The following is a 27,629-nucleotide window of genomic DNA, read 5'->3' on the forward strand; positions in this document are numbered from 1 at the left end:
GTTCGATCGTTATCCGATTTCTGCTCGGTTTTATTAATTCGATTCGTGTTTGAAACGGGCTGATCACTGTTCCTATGATACCGGGAACGAAGAACTTTTCGATAAAATTAGCTCGCGCGAACGGGATTACCGGGCGTTTAACTCCTCTTCGTTAGGCGAATCCGCGCACATGGTATCGATTTGCTGCGCGATTCGGACGTCGTTGAAATCTCCGATTCCGAACATTCCAGTGGCTGCTCGTTTTTGGGACTGGAGTACTTTCTTCTTTGAGGTTTCAAACCCCGAACTTATTATTAAAATGCACGATTGAGTTTTCAAAATAAAAATTCTGAAATTAAATAATATATGACCATTTAAAAAACAATATCTTTGGACTATTCTTTCTGATCGCAACGTTGTTAATTTCTTTTATTCTTGAATATCGAAAACTCGGGTTAATTTCTTGTAATCAAGCCAAGTTAAAGTTGCAAATTTACTTATACTAAGAGATTAACAAGCCAGTCTATGGTGTCTTACGAATCCAAGTTCTAAAGTACTCCGTGTTATGTTCCAATCATTGGTATTGATTTTTGGAGAACCATTGTTATCGTTCTTCGCGAAGAAGTTTTGTAAATCGCGGAACATTAACAGGTTCGCGTATTTTCTTTTATCTGGTAATCGGTCGCAACGATGTCGAATCAAGCAGTATCCCCGAAAATGGTGGACTGGCTTAATGCTCCCGCTGGTCGGTCGGTTACTCGAATAATGGATCGCCATTAAAGCGCACGTATTAAAGAGGAAAGCACGAAGTAGCTCGAATCGACGTAGCTGGGCTCATTAAGAGAAGAAATTTCTGCTGGCATTAAAAGTCAATCGGGAAAACGGCGTATTCCATACAAAAGAGGGTGAACAGCTTCGAAATAAACGATCGAGCCCAACCATCGTTCTGTATCGCTGTATAATTTATGAAATTATTTATCAGCCAGTTTCTTTTCAGCCTATCGTCGCAAACGCGAATAATTCTTCGCCCTTCGATCGTCAATGTCTCCCATTCCTCAAAGGAAGTTACGAGGAGTACGAAGCGATCGTAAATCGAAACGTAAAATATAGATCGCCGTCCCTGTTGCGTTGTGCATCGCGTGATCTTCCGGAGAAGCATGTTTGAAAACGTTTGCAGGTTGGAATATGTTCGAAACACGCATTGACTGATCGTCGATCGCGAACGAGTTGTTTTTATTTGACGTTTCGAATCATTTAAAGCATTTACCATGACAATCGACGAGTTACACTAGTATTCTACAACAAATATTTTACATTTTTGTGGAGAATATACAGGGTGTTCGGCCAACCCTGGGAAAAATTTTAATGAGAGATTCTAGGGGTCAAAGAATGCCAATTTATTGTTAAAAATTATTAATAAAATTTGTACACCTACATGAATTTTTTTCTCGAAAGTGTGCAAGAATTTGTGGGTATGTCTATTCACCAAAAATTACTGTAATTGACCTCCGTAATCGAAAATAATTTTTTTAGAGTGATTTCAAATTTTTTAATTTCGCCGAAAAATTTAGGAACTTCCAGGATTTTTTTTCTCGAAAGTGTGCAAGAATTCGGGGGTATGTCTATTCACCAAAAATTATTGTAATTGACTCCTGCAATCGAAAATAATTTTTATAGAATGATTTCAAATTTTTTAATTTCGCCGAAAAATTTCCGTGTTTACTGAATTTTTTTCTCGAAAGTGCGTAGGAATTCAGGGGTATGTCTATTCATTAAAAATGATTGTAATTGGCCCCCGCAACTAAAAATAATTTTTTTTAGAATGATTTGAATCTTTAATTTCGCCGAAAAATTTAGGTATCTACTGGAATTATTTTCTCGAAACTGTGAAAGAATTCGGGGGTATGTCTATTCACCAAAAATTATTGTAATTGACTCCTGCAATCGAAAATAATTTTTTTAGAATGATTTCAAATTTTTTAATTTTGTCGTCGAATTTCTTTATTTACCGAATATTTTTCTCGAAAATCCGTAGAATTTCAGTGGTATGTCTATTCACCAAAAATGATTGAAATTGACCCCCACAACTAAAAATAATTTTTTTAGAATGATTTGAAGTGTTTCAATTTCACCGAAAAATTTAGGCATATTCATGAATTTTTTTCTCAAAAGTGCGTAGGAATTCGGGGATATGTCTATTCACCAAAAATTATTGTAATTAATCCCCACAACTAAAAATAATTTTTTTAGAACAATTTGAAATTTTTCAATTTCGTCGAAAAATGTTCCTATCAGTATGGAACTTTAAACATTAATAACTTTTTAACGGAGCTTCAATCAACAAATTGGTATTCTTGATTTTCGACATTCTTTGGTCTCTAGAATCACCCAATGTTTCCATTTCTAACCAAAAATCCAGAGGTTACTCTTCGACCAATCCGAACAGTGTGGAATAAAAAAAAAATATTAAAATTATTTGTGTCGTCGAAAATAAGGGTGTGTGGAAAATATCAACTTTCCAACACGTTCCGTTCTCGAGATATAAGCGAGTTAAACCATTCCCTAAGACCGACGTGACGTAAAGAGAAGAGGCGAAGAGGCCAAGGACGCGAGGTTCAAAATCTGGCCCGACTAAATTTCAACCTCGCGCGATGCCTCGTGTCGCGGCTGGTAACGCTCCTGTACGCGTGCGTGCGTGCGTGTACGTGTGCATATGTGCACCTAGAGCTGCATTATGCAGCTGCTCAGCCGGTGAAGTAGTCGTATAAGCCAGTCGGGGGTTCAACGACCGGTATAAATTAAAGCGGCGCTTGGATTTCAATGCCACGGCCTTGCTCAAGGCCGCGGTACTCGTAGAAAATCAACGGTACACTCGCGGCTGCGTTTGTAACAATAAATTGCGCGAACTCACACAACCGAGCCGGCGGAATCGCGTTTCAACGACGAAACTCCGGATCATGGTCGATTCGAGGACGACGCGAACTTTTGATCGAAACGGAAATGTAGCGTTCCTCTCTCTTCTCGACGTTCTCGAGCGAAATTTAGCCCTGACGCACGCAGAGAGGAAATTTGTTTATCCTTCGTTACAATTTTATTTTTCTTTAAATTTATACGCTAGATACCATTTTTAATTGATTTATATTTTTATTTTGATCATCTGAAAATTGAACATATCCGTAACATGAGTTTAAATGTACTGTGTTTCGAGTTGAATTCTAATTACGAAAGTTTCATTTAAGTAATTCCTGTTGAAATGCAAGGTATTTTTAGAGAATTGTGAAACTATTATATTTTATAATTTTAATGATTCTACGTTGAATGTTCAGTCGTGTAAATTTATTTTTCTAACGTAGAGATTTTAATAATAAATACGTAAAAATTCAAAACTGTTTTGTGAATTTTGAGCAGCTCATTGTGCTTAATGAGAAATATACTAGTATGGAATTAATTGTTACTCGAAGGCGGAAATGATGGCGATTTATACGAAACATAGAAGCTGACGAACGAGTTCACTGTATTGTTTTGTCGAGAGCATAGTGTCCGTATCGATTATGACTGAATTCATTGTTTTTTTTATATGCATGCGTATTGAATTTTCAATTTATCGTTGCATAATGAATTGCAGCATTAACGCGAGTACAGTTAACTTGCATCGAATTCCAACGTCTATTGCGATTATGGATATTGTGGCGTTCATGAAGTGTCCTATTATCGAACAGCTATCAATTATGATGAATCATGGAGAACGGAAGGAGACATAGTGCGTACACCGTGGGTATTCCAGTGACTATGCATTTTCAAGTAGATCCGGAGCGATGCTAAAATAAGTAGAACGTTTAACAATGACAGTGACCCCGAAACTTCCACCTACTAACACGTTTCTCTGTTCCGTAATTTAGTTATCCTCTCAACCTTTTCCACCCATCTTTCGAGACCCATCGATTAAAACGTGGAGACCTTGAGAATTTGACAAAGTAACATTAATTAATCCGATTGCGTGTAACTTGAATGAACTCTGTTACCACTTCGTATCGATTCAATTTATTGGATATTATGGGATATTTTCAGAGCAATCTTTTAAACATATACATACGTATCTAGATTCTGGAAAATTCCAGTATCTATCGGGTGAATTCTTTTATACATCCACAATAATATTTTACATCAATCGTTTCAGTTTTGTATTGTATTTATAGGATTTCCAACACAATTATACTTCCAAAACTTTCGGTATTAAATTTGTAATTTTATAATCTGCACTGAGGTAAAAAAATCATACAAATCCATAGAAAGTTTTAATGTGATAAAAACTCCAAGTAACAAATTAACCCATTAACTCCCAAATTATTTTTTTTTCAAATTTCAAAATTTCACTTATTCAGATTTATTATTAGTAACCTTGCCCTGAATAAGAAAATATTTTCAAAAATTTGTTCGATCCTCACATTTTTGAATTTTGGCCTGTCCTATAAATAGGACGCTGGGACTTAGTGCTATCAGAATTGCAAGTGTATAGTATATGTATATGAAAGTATTGAAAACGATTATAAACTGAAATATTTGTTTAAAACTAATAAAAATACATTTATTTCTTATGATAATCTATAAAACAATTTTTACAGAATGTTACTGTACATTTTTCACAATATATTAGTGGTTTAGCTTGACATCGCCTCTGTTTTTCACGTTTTTCCCGTAGTTCTTGTATTTATAGTTAATTTTAGATAGAAAACTGCTACAGATCGACGAAATTCTAATAAACTGATATTCGATTTATTGACTCGTTTGTAAAGAAGCCATGAATTTACTATTGCCATATCAATTAATCTCGTGAAAATTGGCCAATACCAATACGAGTTTTTGCTAAAAATAAATAAACAAAGTTTACAACAATCCTGAGTAATCATTCCTCAATAGGAATAACACATTAGAAGATAAAAAAAGTGACGATATGGAATTTTTATGATTGAGTATATAATTCGAGACAAAGTGAGAAAATTTATGCAAAGTTTATAATTTTTTTATTAAAAGAATATTGGTATACAACAATAATTATAATTTAGTTTAATACACCCTGAAATATATGTGGTAAATTTTTCATTTAATTTGAACCAATTTTAAGGGTTGAAAAAAAATAAAATAAATAGGACACTGGCTTATAATGGGTTAAAAAAAAAATGATATTAACATATGCAAATTTGACAAATATTAATCCGATTGCATGTAACTTGAATGAACTCTGTTACCACTTCGTATCGATTCAATCAAACTTCCAAAACTTTCGGTATTAAATTTGTAATTTTATAATCTGCAATGAGTTAAAAAAATCATAAAAACCCATATAAAATTCTAATACAATAAAAACTCGGAAGTAACGAATTAAAAAAAAAGAAAATTGTATTAACATATGGAAGCTTTAATCCACTGAACTTGGAGAATTTGACAAATATTAATTCGATTTCATGTAACTTGAATGAACTCTGTTACCACTTCGTATCGATTCAATAAAACTTCCAAAACTTTCGATACTAAATTTGTTATAATCTTCAATGCTTTAAAAAAATCATACAAACCCATTTAAAATTCTAATACGATAAAAATTCCAAGTAACAAATTAAAAAAAAAAAAATTGTATTAACATATGCAAGCTTTAATCCACTGAACTTGGAGAATTTGACAAATATTAATCCGATTGCATATAACTTCAATGAACTCTGTTACAACTTCGTATCGATTCAATAAAACTTCCAAAACTTTCGATACTAAATTTGTTATAATCTTCAATGCTTTAAAAAAATCATACAAACCCATTTAAAATTCTAATACGATAAAAATTCCAAGTAACAAATTAAAAAAAAAAAATTGTATTAACATATGCAAGCTTTAATCCACTGAACTTGGAGAATTTGACAAATATTAATCCGATTGCATATAACTTCAATGAACTCTGTTACAACTTCGTATCGATTCAATAAAACTTCCAAAACTTTCGATACTAAATTTGTTATAATCTTCAATGCTTTAAAAAAATCATACAAACCCATTTAAAATTCTAATACGATAAAAATTCCAAGTAACAAATTAAAAAAAAAAAATTGTATTAACATATGCAAGCTTTAATCCACTGAACTTGGAGAATTTGACAAATATTAATCCGATTGCATATAACTTCAATGAACTCTGTTACAACTTCGTATCGATTCAATAAAACTTCCAAAACTTTCGGTACTAAATTTGTTATAATCTTCAATGCTTTAAAAAAATCATAAAAACCTATATAAAATTCCAATACGATAAAAACTCCAAGTAACAAATTAAAAAAAAAAAATTGTATCAACATATGGAAGTTTTAATCCACTGATCTTGGATTACACAAATCGTGGCTTGTACATTTCCAAACCAGAATCAAATAATTTCGTCCCCTATTATTTCCTATTTTCGTTCGAATGGGAAGAATAGAATCTTTGCAATTTGTCGAGGAACGATGATCGACACGTTACACTTTCCAATATTTTTAACTAGCGTGCAAACAGTGGGTCACTGACCATTCGTTCCGTGACGCGTTCGTGCCAAGTCAGAGCATTACCGGGCGCCTATTATTTCAGGCTAGAACGCGTAATGGATGACGTATGTATAGGGTAATCAGCGATAAGACGATCGAGTAAGAATTACGCAACGAGGTTCGCGACGCGTAACCGATTGTTAATCGACACGGTGCAGAGGTTAATGAAAATTGCTGACTGTTTATGAAAATTAGAAAGCATCGAGAGCCGTCGCGTTCGGCATTTTTGCTCGTTCGCTCGCGCTAACGCCCGCGCGAACGACATTACCATAACGAGTTCTCAGCTTCTGCAATTTACCGTGCTTCCGGTTCGGCCAACCCCACCGCCGGGCTTAATTATTATTATTATTGTCGATGCAACTTAATATTTTAATTATTGCCTGCCTCGGTAGGGTAACCGTCGCTCCTGATACTCTTAATTAACGAAAACGATTTGGGCGAGAGTCGAGCGACTTTAATGGGGAACGCATACCTAATTTCGATCCCCAAAAACTAACTCATATTTAACATTATTCTTCGAGAAAAATACTGACGACGATTTCAAACTTCTTTATTGCCTAAGTTCGTATTCAAGATCGAGCGAATCCCTGAAAATTCGAGATTAATTTTTCTTTGAGAATACTATTTGAACCCTTCCTCTGGTAATTGCAATTTAAAGAAACGAAATTGAACTGTTGGTAACGTGTTACGTGTCTTTTAAAACTAGAACTACCCACAATTATAGTGTGTTTATTTGTACCAAAGAAATTGAAATAAGTGTTCATATATTCTCTTATAGAAAATTACGATAAATTTTCAAAAATTCGGTCGAGTAAATTTTGTACAAGTTTTGTTAGAAATTACGAATGGGTCATTTTGACTGGTTTACACGCAGTTTCGTTGCCAACGCGTCCTCCCTATTACTTAAAATTTGCTACGATATTAGGGTGTTTTGTTTCTAGCGAGTCCACCCTGTTATTTAATTCTATCGGGTAAATCAATTGCGTATGACGCTCCTGGATAATTGGTTAATTAACACGAATCGCCGGCGGGAGTTCGCGTAACACGAGTCCGGTAAACCGGGACGAATCAGCGTGCTCGACAATGTTGGCGGAAACGCGCTGGTAATGAGAGGATTCGAACGTAGGAAAGACGATCCTCTGCTTCGTGGCAAACAATATTCAACAATGCTGATCTATCGCGCGGGTGGAATTAATTTATCGATTATTTTCGAAGCTTCGGACTGCGTCCAAGGCGAAACGATTCTTCCATTGCGATTCGAACTGTTATAACTCTGTACGAACTCGATCGATGGATCGTGCAATTATTCACGACGTTAATAATGGTATCCAAATAATAAATGATCCGTTGAAGATAAAAATGTACCTACTTTTCTAAATTTGCAATCGCCATTTTGTCACTTATACACTTGGCGGTGTCGAGAAAATTGGCGGAATTGGAATCTCTAAAAGTAGACTCGTCCAGACGACAGAAGTCATTTTTTATCGTTTAATAATAAATACAGTTTGAGATTTGCCTCGTCATTGTCGTAGTTATCATATTTAAAGATGAAAAATAACTTGTAATAATGAATCTTATTAACACTAGATTTACATATACAGATTCCATATTTAAAATTGCAGAACGCGTAAATATTATTTTTTAACAACTTATGTTGAATTTGTTTGATGCAATGGCATGAATACATATTCTAATTAAAAGAAAAATTTTAAGGTTACAATACAAGGGAAAAACGGTGATCTTTTTAACGATTGATACATTGCTGGGATCACGGTAAAATAAAATAAATAATATTTGAGATACCGGTATTACGTCGGTCGTTAAACAAATCACCGTGTTTTCCTTGCATTATGAAAACTACAGCTTTGACGACGCCACTAGTAAAATAATTGCAGTTATTACGAGACTATAATTTGTTACGCATTGACTTCATTTTTCATCGCATCGGATACCGATAATTACGATAATCACGAGAACACGTCACTTGATCCGAACGCGTGATTTTTTAACCCAATTTCTATTCCTGCGATTTTATTTCCGAAACATTATATTTAAAATATTGCTTCAGAAAGAACAAGATTTGGTTTAATTACACATTTGAAATAATTTATCTTTTATAAATGCAATTTAGGAGAATAAGCGGTAGAATTTAAGCAAACGATTTTCAAATGCAATATTTATAAATATCCGAAAAAATAGCGTATATTAAACATTATTAGCAACGTTTCTTCGTTATATTTTGCACTCCTTTCTACCGAACAGTTCCTCTATTGAAAACCTACATACGAAGGTTGTAATTAAAGTTCTGCTTCGAAAAGTACCAGATTCGGTTTAATTACACATTCAAAGTGATTTATTACTCACGAGTGCAATTTATGAAAACGAATTGTTCGATTCAAAAAGAATTTTCACATGCAATATTTGCAAGTATTTAGATAATTGTCTACATTTACATTAATAAGGTTACCTTATTACAGCTCCTACTGAAACGAACGTACATCAACTTTCCTCCATTGAAAAATTACGCACGAAGGTTGCAATTAAACTTCTGCTTCTTTTCGAAGCAGAATTGGTTTAATTACGCTATAAAAATGATTTGTTATTCGCGGAAGCAAATTGTCCAATTTGAGCAAAAGGATTCTCAAATGTGGTATCCGCGTTTATTTATTAATAATACTTTTCCCTAAGATTTCCCACTAACGTCGATCTTCCCTTATCGATCGTTTACTTCCGTGTTTTTTTTCACGCAAAATGAAACTCGTCTTCGGACCAGTTGAACAACACGTTATCGAAATTCGAATCGGCAATTTGGGCTCTCGGTTTTCTGGGCACGCGTGGCCCTTAAGCAACCATAAACGTCACCTTGAGCACGGAAGAAACTAATAAATCTTTCACGGTCGGACGCATAAAACGGCAGAATCACCGGTTGCTACCTTCTTAAATGCAAAAAATTAATGAGCTACTTTTGTAATTGATAGCGGCCGTGAGATCGCGATCAGTAGCTACTTTATTAACCGCGTATGAATATGAATTCGGATGCCGTGTTGCTGCCACGAGACAGGTGCAACGCGGCTACCAAAGTTTATTTTCGAGGCGAAACAGAAACGCCGCCCGGTTCCATGACACGGACGGACAATTGAACACGGTCGTTTTGCTTTTGATTGCAGCGTATTGGCCTCGGGGCGACAGTGCAGCTTCGTCGCTTTTCGGTGGGATGCCTGGTGGATATGGGTTGGGGGCCCATCATTTGCCATCGGCTTACGCCATCCTGGGCCGAGGTGGCTCTGCTCCCGGTTTTGGGAGCCACACACCGGCCTCTGCACCACCACCACCCCCCTACTCCCACAGCAGTCTTGGTACCCTGAGCGTGGCCGCCAGTCAAGCTGCGAGTTTAGGTAACGCCATCTTTTCTCATTCTTTACCATAATCCAACCTTTCATTGTTTACAGATCAAATAAAAGTTAAAATTCGAATCATATCAGGACGTTTCAGAACCTTGAACCTTTGTATTCGTAATGGTACATGAATTATTCTTGCAGAAACATAGAATGTGGAAGTGAGCGAAAAAAAGGAAGATGACAAAAATTATGTTACTTAAAGAATTTAGTTAATGGATGACAGAAATTAAAATTCGAATCATATCGGGACGTTTCAGAACCTTGCACCCTTGTATTCGTAATGGTATATGAATTATTCTTGCAGAAACATAGAACGTGGAAGTGAGCAAAAAAAAGGAAGATGACAGAAATTATTTTATTTAAAGAATTTAGTTAACAAACAACAGTTCAAATTGCAATTGTGTGTATACCTTCTGAAGCATAGCTAAAGCTAGATTAAACAACGTTACTAATTTATCAGTCCTTTTTGTTAAATAATTAGTTTTGTAGAAAAAGAAACATGAAAAGTTTACTCAAATTTTGACGTCTAAATCTAAGTATATCCAAAATTGTCATATCCCAGAGACGATAATGTTTGTATGAAAAGATGAACCCATAAGCGATAGTAAGTTATTTTTAATGGTTTATTACTGCATCTAGTGAAGGGATAATGTGGTTTTATATCGAAATACGAAAGAAACTGTTTATCTGATCGGTGATGTTTGTCGAGCTGAAAGCTAACAAAATGGCGATGAATGGCTTCAGGTATCAATCCTGCGAGTGCAGCATGGTGGACGATGGCCTCGCACCTGGCGGCACACGACTACCTCGCGAGGTTACAAGGGGCGGCGGGACTCCCCGGATTTCCGCCCGGTGCTGAGAGTCTTCTGCCACCCTATCCGGCCTCTCTACTTAATCCCCCGTCCCTTTCGTCACACAAGTCCAGTAAGTGTAAGTATCATAAAATTCAGTGCATCTTCTTTCTCCATGCGGGCTCGTCGCGCGCGCAACTCGGTTAACAGAATCGTCCAGCAACCATTTTTGCTCCACTTCTGAACACTATCTGTCCCTGCAACCTCTCCATGGTTGGTCAAAATAACATTACGCGGTAAATAGCCTCGCACGAGACTGATTCATTCAAAAAATAGTCTATAGCCCTGCTACGGAGTTCTCTTTGAGGATCACTGGTCCTACTCGTACATTACAAGAGAACAGAATGATCAACTCTAACGTGAATTATTAAAACAGAAATTGTAGACCTTATTCTATAAATATGCATAAAGTATTTACAATATTTATACAATAATTTCCGTCGAATATTTATTACATATCGAATGAAAATATGTTGGGACTATCCACGTTTCTTTAGCCTGATTTTCTAAAGTACAGCCTCCCCCTAAGTTTATTAAGTTTGCAAAAACGATGTCGGGGGCTTGGAAAGTATTTGCCACGATTTTCTTAGCCGATCACGCGCGTGTAAAAGTTCGTTTCTGTTTCTTGAATAAAAAATCGCTGAAGTTTACTGTCGGAAAACCACAGCTAAGTCAAGCAAGAGTCACAAGACGCCAGCCAACAGCAGCAGCTCGACGACGCCTAGCATGACGAGCAGCAGTTTGCCGGTGTCGACGCAAGCACCGATCACGTCCTCCCATCATAATACCTCGGCCAGCAGCACGCCAAATTCGCAAACGAACGTCGTCAGGTACGAGTACGCTTCTGCTCGTTAAATCGATTACTCTTTCTCGTCTCCATTATTTTTAACAGACCGCGGCACACTTACGATTCCCATTAATTATTTTTCCACGCTTGCCGATACACACCCACAGTTCTGCGAAGGAAGGCAGGTGAGAGATCGTTAAGAACGAGGGAATAAAGAGGGGTGAAAAATATGAATACAACAAAACAAACGAAACGCTCGTATTATCTCGACTCTTCTTTTTCCCGTTTTTTGTTGCTCCATTCAACAAATTCTGTCGTAAATTCCGCGTTGCCCGCTTTCTCCCTGTGCGTCGGTCATTTAACTTTCATACGATGCTCGTAACCGCGTAATTCCGTTGTTATGATTGTTTGATGGCCCTTGAGCGTTACGCTGCTTTGGACGATTTGTCTTTTAACTGGTAGCTCGTTTCGTAAAATTTAATACCGCGGCGAAGGGGTTGAAAAACTAAATATATTGTTATGGTCGACACTTTGCTGACGCCAATCGACTGGATTCTTCGAATAGATTTTGTTTTCGAGAACATCGATTCGATCGAATTTGATTTTTCTAAATAGAATTTGTGAAGTTGTTCTTGTTAATTGCATCTCGAGTATCACACTGTTTTCTAGAAGATTGGTGCCCTGAAAGGGTTAAAGATAAGTTCGTGAAAGTGTCTGACCCAGCGAGCCTAGAATAAGTAAGTCCAGGTAAAATGGTGGCGTTGAACGAATTTTGTTTCGTTTTATTCAGCGACCCTAGCAGTATATTGGGAGGTGTGCGGCTGCCTCCCGACACAGAGATCATCAAGTACACGTCGAGCATAGTCGGTCCGAAGGTACCTGGCACGACGAACCGCGGCAGGAAGAAGACGATATCCTTGGACACGCCGAGCGTAAGCGTGCACCCGCCGCCGGTTCCTGCTCTTAGCGCTCATCAGACAAACACGACGACAACGTCATTGATGATGGAACCGAGAAAGTACAACCGCACAGGGGTAATTATTTTCTCCTCAGAATCGCTTAGATCGGGTCAGCATGTCAGCTACGATTAATTATTTTGCTTCTGACGCATGCTGTGCAATATTTATAACAATACAAAACACCATAGCTATCAGAAAAAAGGTGCAGAGCTACGGTTGAAAAGGAATCTCTGGACGATTTAGGTAGCCCTAAATGGTCGACCAAGAAGCAAAGGAACTCTTCGATTGTGTTTCAGACCGAGTCGAACGACTATAGAGAGCCGGTGGATCGCGTGGAAGTGATCAAATTGCCAGCTCATTCGACCAACGGTTCCGTTCTGTCGGCGCCCACGTCGTACACAACCACTACCAACGCGAACAGTTCGAACGATTCGGACGCGCCGCTGAACCTCTCTCTGAAACCTGCGACGACGAGCAGTAGCTCGCCAATTTCTAGTAGTCAGCCACTCAGTCAGCTCAGTAATTTAAGCCAGTCGTTACTCGCCTCCGATCGAACATGTAAGTACACTCAGGAATCGACTCTCGATCGTATTGCGCGTCTCGAGAAAGTTTGAACACTTGGTTATGTAAAACTCGGTTGATTCGACTATAAAAGATTGAGTCTGAACGAGGCTACTTTGTACGAAGTCTAGTATATTCTCTATTTCAACGAAGCAGATTGATACCAACGTAAAAGAAGATGAATTGATATTTGTCCTAATTACATCAAAATTCAATTTTTCTGGCTGATCTAGTCTAAATCAATAACGAATAACACATGTCAGTCTTGTCAGAATATTCAAAAATTCTCAAATGAAAAAGTAAGGTCACGGATGATCCTCCTAATGGATGTAGCGATTGTAGCAGATGATCCATGTTGCTACTGTTTTTTTTTATATCGAACGATTTGATTCTGGACTATACAGCGAGACGAAAGCCAGGTCCAAAGCCTCGAAGGGTGCCTCAGAACTCGGTCCCGGTGCCAGCGTCGCCTAGTCCATCGCTGGCGCAGCTCTTCGCAGCTGCGGATTCGCCGCAGCGGCCGAGCAGCGGAAGCGAGGAAAGTGAGAGCGCCAGCACGACTCACCACAAAGATGGTCGACCGAGGAATCTGGGTCGCGGCGTGTCCAAGCCGAAGAAGAACACCGTAGCCTCGCTCCTAGCTCAAAGCAGAGCCCTGGGCATCAAGCCTACGCCTACCTTGGATCCTAGCGTGCCATTGTCTCACCAAGTCTCGTTGCTCAGGTCGAACATTCTGGCTGCTCAGCTGCACGCCACCACGACCGACGACAAGAGTCAGGTAAAGTCCTTCCTCACGAATCTACTTGTCACTGTTTCTTCAACATTCTTTTCCATCGACATTTATCATTTGGTATTGGTTATTTGGTATCATTTTAATGACCTGTCTGTTTTTCGACCTCCATATATTAACTCCACGTCTTCATCGAACGCCATTATTATTATTTATCGACCACGAGGCAAATAAAATGAATTTTTGTTCGGTTTCTTTTATTTGCTGATTTAACGCTAAACCTACCGGCACTTCATGTATAGTCATATCTACTATGACCGGTGAAATGACCAGTCTTCCTTTTTCTCTTTTACGAGGCAACGTACTTCTAATTTTTGTATTATATATATAGAAAGTTGTGTTTTAATGTTTATTCGTACGATATCCTTCTCTTTTATATTAAAAAATTGTTCAATTTTCATCGGATAGAAGACAAAACACTCTTAAAAACGAATTCTGTTCCAAGTCGATACCGTAGTTCTAGAGAAAACAACTGTTTAAGAAAAAGTGCTGTCTAGTACGCAAACATCCTGTATTTAAATTAATTTTCAATTAAGTAAACTATTTATCGCGGTAGGTTTAGCGTTAAAAGTTCATTGATTTCTCGAACCAGCGAGAAGCCAAGCAAGAAGAAGGCTGACGACTCGAAAGAGGGAACCGATCGTTTTGTTTTTTTTCACTTATGATTTCGCACTAAAACCATGCTCCCTATATAGCGGTCTTTACAGGAGAAGATGAAGAACAAGCTGCTGGAGGTGTCTGGCGAGGAGAGCAACATGGACGTGACCAGCGAGAGCGGCAGCAACACCGACGTAGTGACGGACACCGACGACGACAACATGGACGGTGTGTCCAGCGCGAAGAGAAGAAAGGTCAAGCCCAGCGAGAGGGATCTCCAGGTCCCGTTGGAGCGTGGTTGGAAACGGGAAACGGTTATCAAGGGTCTAGGAAAGTCGGGAGTGATAAAGGGTGACGTGTCTTATTATAGTCCTTGCGGAAAGACCTTCAGGAGCAGTCCAGACTTGGCAAAGGTTGGTCCGCGTTATTGGAACGTGTCTTTATTCGTCTTGTCAAAGTTGAACGATCGAAACCTTTAAAATACCTTGGTCGTGTCCGTCGACGCGATTTCTTAACGTGCGAAATTCCAAACACCGTTTTCCAGTTCTTGGAGCAACAGAATCCGGCAGAGCTGACGACAGCGAACTTCTCGTTCTCGTCTCGTCCCCTGATAGGCGAGTTCCTGCAGCCGACAATGGGTCTGGCGGAGGCGGAATTCGTTAGGTTGGGCGCTCAAGAAGTGGCCAGAAGGTTGGAGGAGCTCAGAGCCGCGGGTGGTTTCAGGGACGTGCGGACAAACAATCAGTACGAGAGGGAGAAGCTCGCGTACGCGAAGAAACTGGCCAAGGAGGAAGCTCAGCGACACAAGGAACAAGCCAGGTGGGCTAAAGTCCGCCAAACGATTATGTGTGGTTCAGAAGACGGTTAAAACGAAACCTATGCAGTGTTTCTCAAAATTCGCCTTACTAGGGGACTCGATTACACTCTTTGAACTTTTTAAAATTTAGTGTCAGAGCACTTGACTGACGCGTAACTTCTTACATGTAAAATTTGTTTTGAGAGCTATGGTAACCAATATCTTCTACTTCGAGGTTGAAACGAGTGACACAGTTAAAACGAACGGTCCTTCGGCGACCAGTTAATTTTGCCCTATCAGAGAGTCGAACGACTAAGTCCTGTTCTCCTTTGCAGGCTGATCAAGGAGCAAGAGAAATCGGAACGGCAGGAGGCAGTGAGGCGGGAACGAGAGATCCGAAATCAGCAGCTACTCGAGGTAAGTTAACGCTCTTGCAATCGTGTCTTCCTTTTCACGTTTTGTCTCGATTCTCGTTGTTTCATTCACAAGGAATCTGTTCTCTTACTCTATTTGGGATACCTACTACGTTTTTTGTATTTTGTCCACCTGTCGTGCGTGTCGCATGCTCTCTGTGTGTGTCGTATTTATATTATATATACATATATATATCATTTATATCTATATACGTATATTATATATACATATATATATAAATCTATTTGTACATTATATATATATTCCTCCAGTGGATATTGTTGTAACCAGATACTTTTTGTATACTCGCATATGTGAACCCTTTAACTCCGTATTACGATCCGTAAACCGATACCAAAACGTCCCAGGACACACTATAACCACCCGTACCCCCATAGTCAACCAAGAATCGCTAGCAATAGTGACAGGAGAACCCAGCATGTCCTCCCAAAATCTCTTTATCCGACTGACAACACCCCCCCCCCAAGCCCCGACCCCCTCGTCACATCCAGCCCTAATATTTTTTTTTTTCTTTTATTTTGTTCTCCAATACGTTCTTTTCGTTCTACCCTCAGTGAGTCGAACGTTTTTAGTCGTTTAACGGAGATCCTATGTGGCTGCATCTCGCTTCCGGGTCCTCCACTCGGCGAGAGTCGACGCGGCCGAGCGAGGACCCGAGGATTTTTGGGTTTCTCGAACCGACCGGACGATCCGTGCGGCTTCCATAGAGAAAGAGTGAGGAAAAGATTGTTGAGAAATTGGAGGCCGCAACGACGTCGATGTCCTATCACAATCGATTCAATTCCGTGGCCAAATTCTCTACCAAATCACTGTAGAAGATATCTGACGGTCCCGATCCGATTCGCAAGAAGAGAGACAGTACTGCAATTGCGTTTATTTATCACAGAAATTTCGCCGAATCGAAAGCAGAAAAGATTCGTGTTTCGCTAGAAAGCTACTGGTATCGAAGGATGATATTGTTCTCGAGTTTCTGGACATCGACGTCACAGTGTAGCCTCGAGGTTCTCACCGAAACTAGTGGTCGTTAACGACGAAATTTGTTGCTCGAAGTCTGTATAGTCGTGTGAACTCGATGCATAGCTCCCGACGCTTTTTGTATGTGCGCTGTAGACAAGTCTCAGAGTATCGGTTTTGCCGTGGCATATTCTCCTCACGTAGTTCCATAGATAAAGGCGAATGATCGTGTGAGAAGTTAGATACTCGACCAATTAGAACGAGATTACATATTCCTTTGCTCTTCGAACGGCACAACGAGTACCTCGTGTGCTCCTTGGCATTTTCAGAAATCTGCTTTTGACTCGCGTGTCCTCCGATTTATCCAGACGTCGTTAATATCCCTCTTCTCTTTAAACACGAACTAACGAAGCATTCAATTCTTCTAACGTTTTTGATCGATGATGCACGACTACTTCCACGTTTCACTCGTACGAACGTTTTCTACCATTTACGGGGTCATCTTCAGGCGTGTAATCAGTATTATGGAAATTTAATTCCTTGGGAAAATTCAACGCAACAGGTATTATTCGACGTTTGAATAATATTTATGAATGTTCTTTTAACAGCAGGCTTTCCTACTTGTTGATATTTAGTACTTATTTGGTTTGGAATGTTAGACAAAGTTTGCTCCGTTTTAGAGTTAGAAAACAATATTACACTTTGCGGAGAACTTTAAAAGAAAAAGTTAACTCGATGTGACTTGGTACGAAGAACTTAGGCAAAGAATTTAAAACGCGGTTATTGAGAGTCGGGTACGAAACAGTCAGAAATAAAAAAAAAGAAAAATATCTGTTATTTTGTGTTTTTACGAGGATATGATTTCGAACAATATCGATTGCATTGCAATCGAAGATGGCCTGTAAATGTTTGAAATTAACGTAGAAGCAGCGAATCTCGAAGAGTCGAAAAAGTTAGAAAAATGTTCAGAACGTTCAAGAGTTTGTTTCTGGAATTTTCGATCGAGTAAATACGTTCCAGTGGAAGTTGACGGTGATTATTGTGCCCGGATCTAGCAGCGAACGAATCGGAGTACACGGTCTCGAAAGCGCGAAAGGAACACGCGCCCAGCGCGGAAAACTTCTCGCCCCGGTGGTCGTAGTCGTTGTAACGCCGGAACGAAGTTTTTCCCCTTCGTCGAGCGCCGCGAAAGGGAAATTCGTCGCGCGAGAAATCAATTTCACGATCTCGTAAAAACGCGCGAGAATTTTTCCGACGCCGTGGCTGGGAACCCGGCGAAGTAGATGCGCGAGCGTAGAAAACTTTTAACAGTCCCATATCTCCATTGTGATGGTTCTCCAAAGTGCCCGATCGGGATCCTCGATGCGAGAGACACACCGTCCCAACAGCCAAGCCCTCTTTTCAATCACTGTCACACTCGTTCGTTCATTCATCCCCTCGTATTCACTTGCATCCACCTTCTCACATGCACTTGTAACATCACACGTGTGCCCAGACTCCCTTGAAAAAAAACATACACGCAACACAGGCCTCACGGAACGAGACGTTAAGAGGGAAAGAACGTCGCTAAGGAACGGAAAATCGTTCAAATCTTAGATGTATTTTGGTTAGCCGCCTGGTACGCGTAGGGATGCCCATTTCACTGATAATCGATCCTAGTACAACCTTAACGATCCGTGAACAAGACATTGCTACGTCCACCCTGAATCCTCGAACGAATTCGTTTAACGGAGAGTTCGTTGACTCTGATACTGTCCCGACTCGCGCAAACGTTACGAACGAACTCTCCTCCTCTCGCAGCTTGAGCCCCTTAGTTTGTTCTCTTGCAACTTTCAGTTCGTTGCGAAGCTTGAAAAAGGCTCAGCCTATCCTCTTCACAGAGAGACCACGCTACGAACCCAACCACCACCACCACCACCACCACCACCTACTACTACTACTCACCCGAGCTCTAAACAATTCGCAAACGTCCTCGAACAAAGGACAGGCTACCGAAAAGAACGACCGGTATCACTCGCACGCGACCCGACACGTAACGAACCGTCGATTAACACGATCGATTATTGGGCATCCCTAAACCTACAAACGCAGGGTCGAAAGCGGCTAGCGTTCACGATCAAGCAGAAAATGAAGATCATCCAAGAGATCGAACGCGGTAAGAGCAAGAGCGACGTGGCGCGCGAGCTGGGTCTGGCTAGCAGCACTGTGGCCACCATCTGGAAGAATCGTGAGAGCATCGCCGAGAGCTGGAGGAACCGCGACATGCTGCAACACACCGACCCGGAGGACGCGGTAGCGAAAAAGTCCTGCCTCTCCTCATCATCTACGAGCCTGGCGTCGGTCACGTCGCTGGCGACCAGCGCGGTGCTCAGCACAGCCTGCACCACGAACACGACCACCACGTTGCCGGCGGTCGTGGTTGCGCCGCCGTCGGTGCAGGTGGTACCGCCGCCGCCGCCACCGCCGCCGCCACTTCCATTGCCGACCACCTGCACGACGGTCGCGTCTACAGCACCGTTGCAGACCCAACCCACCACGCAGCCCGTCACGCCAATCTCCAGCACCGCGTCCACAGGCACCACCACCACCACCAACGCCAGCATGGACAATACCCAGCAGGCCCAGACCCAGACGCAAAGTCAGGAGCTTCTGGAGGTAAGATGTCGTATGACGCCTCCCCCCCAAACCCCCCAAAAAAAAAATATTATTACCCTCGAACTCTCCATCCCCACGCGCGTTCTGACCTCGCGAGCCAGAGCTACTTGGGTCAGAGCAGTGACCTGATTCTTCTACGATTGTCGTCTTCCTTTCGGAGTGGTTTCGACACTGCTCTCGACGGAGAGGATTCGTGGAGCACGGTGTCCGACGCGTTAACCAACTGGTTTTCGAGGGTACTTTGCGCCAGGTGCGTGGACGGTTTTATCGAGTCTGCTGAGCAGTAAGCTGAGATTTGACCTGACTCTTTCGATCGTTCTGAACTTTGTAAAAGGAGTAATATCGTTTCTGTGAATATAGATTCTTAGTTGGGATGATTATACTTCAAAATTTAATTATCAAAACCACCAACTTAGACTCGCTCTTAGACACTAGGAATACCATAAAACAGCAAGTACTTCTATTGAATTGTTGAATCTAATTGTTACGCTATAATTTGAAAAAACGTTGAGGATATCTTAGAGAAAACTGGTATAACAGTCAGTAACTATTGCATGAAACTTCTTTGCTTTCTTTGTTCTTTGAATACTTCATACAGTAGAATCCATAAATAAAATATCTTTTGGTCTTCAAGACAATACTTTTAATAATTCAAATAGTCATAATAAAATTGTATCTTCATAATCGACTCAAAACTTTCGTAAAAGTGATCTCTCGGAGCTAAAGTTATGCGTCACGATCTCCGTCATTAGAAACAAAAAATAACCTTTTCCTAGAGATGAAAGCAATGGAGATGTTATAGAGTGCTGAGTGAAAAGAAAAAGAACGTGTTTATTTCTTAGAACATGAGATCACCATCTAGCGCAAAAGTACTCTACGAAAAAGCATCGGCCGAAGAATGTCCGATTTCGAAGATTACCTTCGACATCTCGAGCGACACCGTTCTATCTACGAATCCTTTGTCCATTGGTTGCTCTCTCGACGAATTGCTTTCGAGGAATTTACCGTCTCACCTTTGCCTCCACAGTCAATCCACTACCCCCGTAACTCGCGAACTGCAACCCCCCACCCACATCGTCATTAAACCCCTCATCGACTTCATGTTCACTAATGAATGTTACTGTCGTCCTTGTGATTCGTTGGTTCACGCTGTTCCTCTCCCCGCCTTTTTTTCTTCTGATTTCACGAGGACTGACACGAAGGACCTCCCGAGGTAAGACTACGATTGCCTGGTTTTCTATGTTGTCCTCCCATTTTGTGATCAAAACACCCACAGAACCCCCTCGGTCCATCCCGACCCCCGGACATTCTCCTTCGCTCATTTCACCCTCATCGATAGAATAAGTTTCACTGTGACAACCAGAGGTAAGATATTACTCGTTTTTTTTTTTTTCCCCTAGACGTATCTCATGTCAGTTTCATGTATATGTGACCATATAACATTGTTTTGTTGTCGATTATCGAATACATCGTCATTATCACAGTCACCTCTGAATATCGATCGCCGATCACTTTTACTTCATTTCTCAATCGTACGCGTCTCCCTCGAAGCATCTACGATTCTTTCTCCTTTTTTTTTTATTTTTTTATCCTCGCGAGTTACCAACGATTTACATCATCAGGTATTTCTACGCTTATCTATCGTTTCTTCCTCGTAGCGTCTGCAATTCCGAACGGGGCAACCCCCGAAACGGATTTCCTCGGTCATTTTTATCGTCCCACGTTTCGTTGCACAAAAATTTCGTCCGAACCTTTCGTCCGCGCGAAAACTATCGTTTCGAAGATTCGTCGATTCGCGAAACTTTTCCCTGGAAACCTGGTTCCACCCTTCAGTCGAAACTCTCCAACGGTACAGCGACGCAAAAATGCGATCGACCGAACTACGAACGGAACGCGAGACACCGGAGCACCAGTAGTCTGCCACGTTAATGCCAGTGCATCACCTAGCGATCGAACGAAAGAGGACACACATCACACTTACACACACACAACACACACATATACACACAGAGACACACCAGCCATGCATATCTAGACGCACACACGGTGCTTTCGTAGGGTCAGACACTGTGAGTGATACCGTATCGACGTCCCTGGCGCGCGCCAAATTGAGACTGTTTCTCTTTCGAAACGCAATAAACCCTGTAAAACGAAACTGAATTTGCTGTTCCAACATCCAGCCCGGCCCCGTTCGCTTTGACCACATTTTCGAAAATGCTCGTTCGAAGCAATATCTTTTTACGTGGAATTTTTCTCAAGGTTCTCTCTCAAACGCTTCGATTTGACATTCTCGTGATTAACAACGAACTTTAGGAATAAGTAATCTTGAGAAAAATGTAATAATTCTAGCGGAATTTTTGGGGCATATTCCAAGTTCGATTTGTAAAATTTGTAAGTAAAATGGACTAATAATATTTCGTGTGTTAATAAGTTGTAACTCGAGTTTATCATAGTTGTAGTAGTAAAAACTATTCTAACTTGGTGAGAAGAAGTATAGAAATTTTTCCTGGATCATTTTAAAAATTCTTAGTTAAAAAATTGTTCAAAGTTCAAGAAACTTCCGAGAGACTTCTTTCCACAAAGTTACAAAGTTATTAAAAAACAAACGGATCCTTTGCTTTGCGTTTGTCACCGTGGCCAAAGGTAATGGAGATATTTGGCGAACAAAATTCAATACACATTGACGCGCGAGGTTATTTATTCTAACGAGGATCGCGTTGAAATTCCAGTAAAAGGGGGTGGGGAGACAAAATAACAGAGTTATACGTTTTGAAATATTCAAACGTGGTCGGGCAAAGCGGAACGAATTCGCATTGACGGATCGAACGTATCGAACGTATCGAACGATCAAATGATCTAATTCGGGGATTACGAGAGCTCGGTGTTTGCGTTTCGAAAACGAGTCTCGATTTGGATCGAGGGCCCGGTCTCCGAACTTTCTCGATTTCACGAAGAAAGTTTCGCGAGATACGTGCGTCGGCGTCCGACTTTGTTGCGATTTCGAGGCTGACACAATACACACATAGGCACGATGAATATTTGTAATACAATATCTGCGAATCTACGACAATAAATACAATATAATACCGACTGTCGTAACGCTATCCTGTGCTTCTCCTGTCACTATACAAGAATAACAGCTAGCTACATGATTATCCAGCATGCCAGTATTTTTTTCGAATTTTTACGTGTTCTGTCGATTATCGAGTACCGCTGACCGAGCACACGATGCTTACTATTTTTTTTTCCTTTCGATGCTCTTTTATTTTATTTTTTTTTTTTCTCGTTCTATTCTGTCAAACTCGAGGAAACGCGCGAATCACGCAACGTCGATTAACTCGATTAATCTTACGCTCTATTTATTATTATGGCTCTATTATTGTTACGATTATTATTATTATACCTAATACTAACACGATCACATTACCAACCGCTATTAAGAATTCTACATTTGTACAGGCTGCCAACACAGTACAGTTTAACAAGACTATTATCAGCTTCAGCGATTAATATATTACACAGACATAATAATTATGTGCACACATAAGGCGAGTATATTTGCTTGGCTCCTGCATGCGCTCTCTGAATTATATTTCACTTTTTATTCCAGTATTACCCGTTTTCTCGCTTCTTTTCCATTCTTCTTCTAATCGCTTCTTTTCTTATACTATACGTAATACTACGATTAATCTTTCATCTTTTCCTGTATAATAAAATGGTGGTGGTTTATACGTATTTATGTATACATATATATTCCTTTCTCTCTCTATATATTATATACATATGTTTCATATATATAATCTCTCTCTCACTCTCACTTTTACTCTTTCTTTCTTTCTACTTTCTCACTCACACAGACTCTGTCTCTCTTTCTCTCTCTTCCTCTCTCTCTCTCTGGTAGTTGGTGAGAAGCTTTTGGTTTCGTTCACGACTTCTGGTTAATTTCTGTTTCTTGTTGAGATATCCGCCGGTTCCGTCGGTTTTCCACGAACACGCGGAGGATCGTTTGTACCACATACTCACTTGCTTGGCTGCTGTTTTCTCGACATTATGTATATTATCACGAGGTTTTTTATGGTAGCATGCCGATTTGCCTATTTCACTTCGACGGGGTTGTACGTGGTTTTTGGGGAACTGGCGTCGAGACGAGAGTCTCGCGTGGCCCGAGTTTTTATGTCACCGTTAGTCACTGTCAAAACCGTACGCCCTGTGTAAAAATACGTTTCACCTAACAGAAACCATTCAGAAATTATATGGAACGACATTATGAGTCGAGACGAGAAGAACTGTCTGAAATATTTTGTTCTACCAAATACATTGCATTTGAGAGAACCCATTATATGAGAATCTTTTTAATTTTTTTTATCTTTTATGTGTAAAAAAATATTGGTCACTTTTTTTTATTGTTTATAATAGTTGAGCTCAAAACACGTACAATGATGTATGTATGTGCTTCGACCTCAATTATTATACCTCGATGACAAAAATATGGTGACCGATATTTTTGAATATATAAAACATTCAAAAATTAAAAAGTATTTCATATGCATCGCTTTTTTTTTAATTAAGTTAATAGAAAACGAGATATTTTAAATAATTCTTATTGGCTCATTCTGTATATTGCAAATGTATGTCTGTTATTTAGTATAGAAAAAACAAAATTCATTATAATCTGTAGGTGCACATTTGCTATTGAAACGAGTAATTTACAGTTTATTAAATACAACTATTTAAATAGTTTTAAAGAAATTTAAAGGACCAAAAAACTAGAAATTTTTTAGTAAATATTTAGAATGAATTAAACATTAAAATCCCAAATAAAATCGATTCAAGCAGAAGTTTACTTCAAGAATGGCACAAAGATGAACCTTAATAAAATTGGTAAACTTGATCGTAAAGATTGTCTGCAGTAAAACGAATTTATACTAATAATAGATGTAAATATATTTACAATACATATTTCTCGTTTGGCATCATTTCTAACCCGATTTACCTGGCGAAAGGTATTCTTATACGTGGTGTACGATCTCGACCGTGACTAACCGAATGTACTCTTCTCTTTGTTGCGTCGTTCGATCAAATTTTCCTCGATCGAACTATTGCCCGTTAACAGGACCCTCCCGTTGATCGAGATTTGCGAGCAAAAAAAAAAATCTCAGTTACATTTCCCAGTCGAACTTTTTCACGAATATATCGATTCGACAACAAAGAAGAATTCCAACAGTTATATGTTACTTTTTTTTTCTCGCTCGTTGAACACAATTTAACGATCTGTCGGTAAAAAGAGGTTCCAGTTTCACGGATACGGCGTTAGTTCGTCGTTGACTTTTTTTACCCTTCATTGAAGTAACAAGTAACTTGCACAATTATTAATTAGAGCGACGACTGATCTGGAATCATAGCCAGACGTTTTAATTGAACGGTCTAAAATCGAAATAACAGCAAATGAAACTAGATAGCAAAAATTTCATCGATACGCGAAATTAGGCTTAGATATCCTAGAGTAGTGCTTGTCCCTGTCATCGACTCTGCTACATAGACGCGTTCTGCTTTTTTACACGTAGCTTTTCGAATCACAACACGAAGAAATCGGATTTCTCGCGGTGAGAACGGGATATGTAGATCAAAACGGACCGATATCGTGCCTGTTCGGAGATTACAGCGTCGACGCGTAGATCGTATAGAAGAAAATTCTACAAAAATCCACACATATTCCACACGATATCGAAAAAAAGATTAGGGAACAAAGTGTATTAAAAGCTATAAAAAAAAACAATGTCACAGAAGCTTTTATAAATATTTTTTTTTTTTCTACTTTCTCCGATCGATCAGTCCTGACGAGTTTCTACGATTATTAATACGCGTCGTGTCGATCGCGTGAAAATAAAAACGTACGTTGCACTCTGGTCAATGAAAAATAATCGTCTTGATCCACAAACTTTCCTTTGCAAAATTTGTATTTTAAAAAGGTCGTATCACTGGGAAAGCACAAAAAAAAATCCTAATAAAACTGTAATGTAATTGTTCTTTTAATTGCTCGAGTACGGCGAAGCAGTTCTTACCACGCATTGAAATCACCGAATAAATTGCGTGCGCCGTGGCTTTTCACGAGTCTTTCGTTTCAAACGTTGACATTTTTTTCTAAAACTTTAGATTTACTGTTATACTCAATCCTTACACAATTCATATCAATTTCAATTGTATTTATCATACTAATGTTAAGCAAGTGTAAAATGTAATACAATTTATCCCATGATTCAAATTATATTCCAAATATTTGAGAATTCGTTTAATGTATTAGTTAGTAGACTTCACATAAAAAAATGTGCCCTTATCGCTAATTTTTTTTTATTCAAGTATAAATATTTCAAAAAGTATTGCAAACTCAATATTTCGCTGAACTTTACTCAAATTTCGTTGAATTTGGGTTCCGTTTGAATTAGAAACTATACAACCGAACATGTTCGTCCTTACATAAATTTATTATAAACGTTTTTATTCAAATAACAAATTGAACGCCAGTTAACCTCTTCAGGGACGATTTTTTTTTTCTTTTTTTTGGTCTATTTATTATTGACAGTAACTATAATTGTAAAAAAAAAAAAACTAAACGTCCACATATGTGGCCAAGGGCGTGAAGAGGTTAATTTGTATCGAACTCCAAGCTTCGACATAAATCTCGTTGCATCCTTTTAAAATACAAATTTCGCGCGAGAAAGTTCGAAGAAAAGAGTGATAGTTAGAATTGTTACCGGAAGCTGGGCATTTTATGCTCACGCGACGCGCGTTTACTTCGAGGCGTTAGAAAACGATTTCGAATTTGTCGAGCGTCGAGGTTCCCTAGTGTCGATGATGGTTAGGTGGAAAAAATGAAAATGATTGTGTAAAAAATTTGCTCACGATAACAAAATTGACGGATGCGAGTGACGTGTGTATATGGCATTGTGCGCAGGCTCGGAAAAAACGGCAGGAAGAGGTGGAGAAGATACGACTGGAGGAGCAACAACGGAAGCAACAGGTAATCCTAAAACGGTTGTTACACGCACCCTGGTTTCTCTGTGCTCGATCGTTGTCCAGCTCCGTTTTACATTCTCCGCCCCTCTCCCCGGCAGGGCTGTTTAAATAAAAGTCGACGTCGAGCGTTCTCGCCATTCTGGCAAACGTTGTTCAGCGATCATTTTTAGTTTTCTTTTTCCCTCAGCCCCTTACTGCATCCTTTTCAAGAATAAAATAAATTCTCCAGGCCACTAAAACTTGCAGAAAAATTATTTTTTTATTCCATTTTTAAATACAAAAATAGTCGTTCACCCTATTCTAGCTGATAGTAGGATGGACAACTATTTTTCAGACAGAAATTGGAAACTTATATAATGAATATGTGACACGTAATGCAGTAAGGAATTAAAGAGACACTAGACCGTTTGCCTGGAAATAATTTCGAAATAGAGTTCGGAAGTTGAGTTTTAGTCGTACGAGCCGCGTTTGTTTCCCTTTGTTTGTTAAATCCTTTTATTTTCTGTGCTCCCTTTTGATTCACTTTGTTGCATACCCCGACGAATTACTAGACGCGTATACAATGTTCCGACGACGACGATATAAATGAAATTAATTCTGATTTCCCAGGAACGGGAGCTGAAGCGGCAACAGGCGGTCATGTTGAAAGAACAGGTGAGTCCAGCCATAGATCACGGCTCCTTTCAGATCGTGTCATTTGCTGTAGACTAGACGGTGTGCGTGTGTGTGTTCCGTAGAAATTAGCTTTCGTTTCATTATCTCCATCGCTTTCATTCATTGTTTCTCATATTAATCTACGCCGTGTCATAAATTTCAGCTCGATTTACTTTCATTTCCATCTTGATACAAATTCGTTATTGTTCCTTCGTAGTACCACGTTACATAAATTTTGTCTGTTCTTTTTCCTATTAACATAATTTCAAATCGCGTCCTTAGTTTTTTTTATTAAAAAACGAAGCTGTACGACGGTGAGGAGATCATGATATCGCGTTTTAATTATTCGAACCTCTTGTTTTGTTGCGTATTATCGCTCATCTTTTTTTTATTTTTGTCGAGTTGTTTTTATAGACATGCTCTGCCGAACTTTTGTCACACGTTTGCTTCTCGTTTAGTCGTGGTACGCTGTAAACTTGTCTTTGGCTACGAACGTAGTTTTCGTATTAACGAGTAAATGTTCTCGGCTGTGAGCTTGTCCTCGAGCTGAAATAGACCAGTCCCCAGTCGTTTTTATACTCTTAGACGTTGTAGCTGAAAAGTCGGGCAAATTTTGTTGGCGAATAACGAATAAAAA

The 27,629-nt window shown here is 39.4% G+C and overlaps 1 protein-coding gene across 6 annotated transcripts in view; it reads left to right on the forward strand.

The window, feature by feature from the left end:
- LOC122405536 (bromodomain adjacent to zinc finger domain protein 2B) overlaps positions 1-27,629 on the forward strand; it is a 254,071-nt gene that overhangs the window by 209,243 nt on the left and 17,199 nt on the right. For 2 of the 6 annotated variants that reach the window (XM_043410385.1, XM_043410387.1), the window contains exons 7-17: positions 9,709-9,936; positions 10,684-10,869; positions 11,437-11,620; positions 12,368-12,611; positions 12,833-13,094; positions 13,502-13,875; positions 14,583-14,897; positions 15,029-15,303; positions 15,616-15,697; positions 26,277-26,342; positions 26,948-26,992. In XM_043410385.1, coding sequence (XP_043266320.1) covers positions 9,709-9,936; positions 10,684-10,869; positions 11,437-11,620; positions 12,368-12,611; positions 12,833-13,094; positions 13,502-13,875; positions 14,583-14,897; positions 15,029-15,303; positions 15,616-15,697; positions 26,277-26,342; positions 26,948-26,992 — 2,261 coding nt within the window. Of the gene's footprint in view, positions 1-9,708; positions 9,937-10,683; positions 10,870-11,436; positions 11,621-11,744; positions 11,763-12,367; positions 12,612-12,832; positions 13,095-13,501; positions 13,876-14,582; positions 14,898-15,012; positions 15,304-15,615; positions 15,698-18,505; positions 19,325-26,276; positions 26,343-26,947; positions 26,993-27,629 lie in introns of all 6 variants that reach the window. The other 4 variants (XM_043410388.1, XM_043410389.1, XM_043410384.1 and 1 more) reach the window with 3 other exon arrangements.

The sequence above is a fragment of the Colletes gigas genome, unplaced genomic scaffold (assembly GCF_013123115.1).
Source record: "Colletes gigas isolate AHSC1104 unplaced genomic scaffold, ASM1312311v1 Colletes_gigas_Sc00004, whole genome shotgun sequence".
In the NCBI taxonomy this organism is placed as follows: Eukaryota; Metazoa; Arthropoda; class Insecta; order Hymenoptera; family Colletidae; genus Colletes; species Colletes gigas.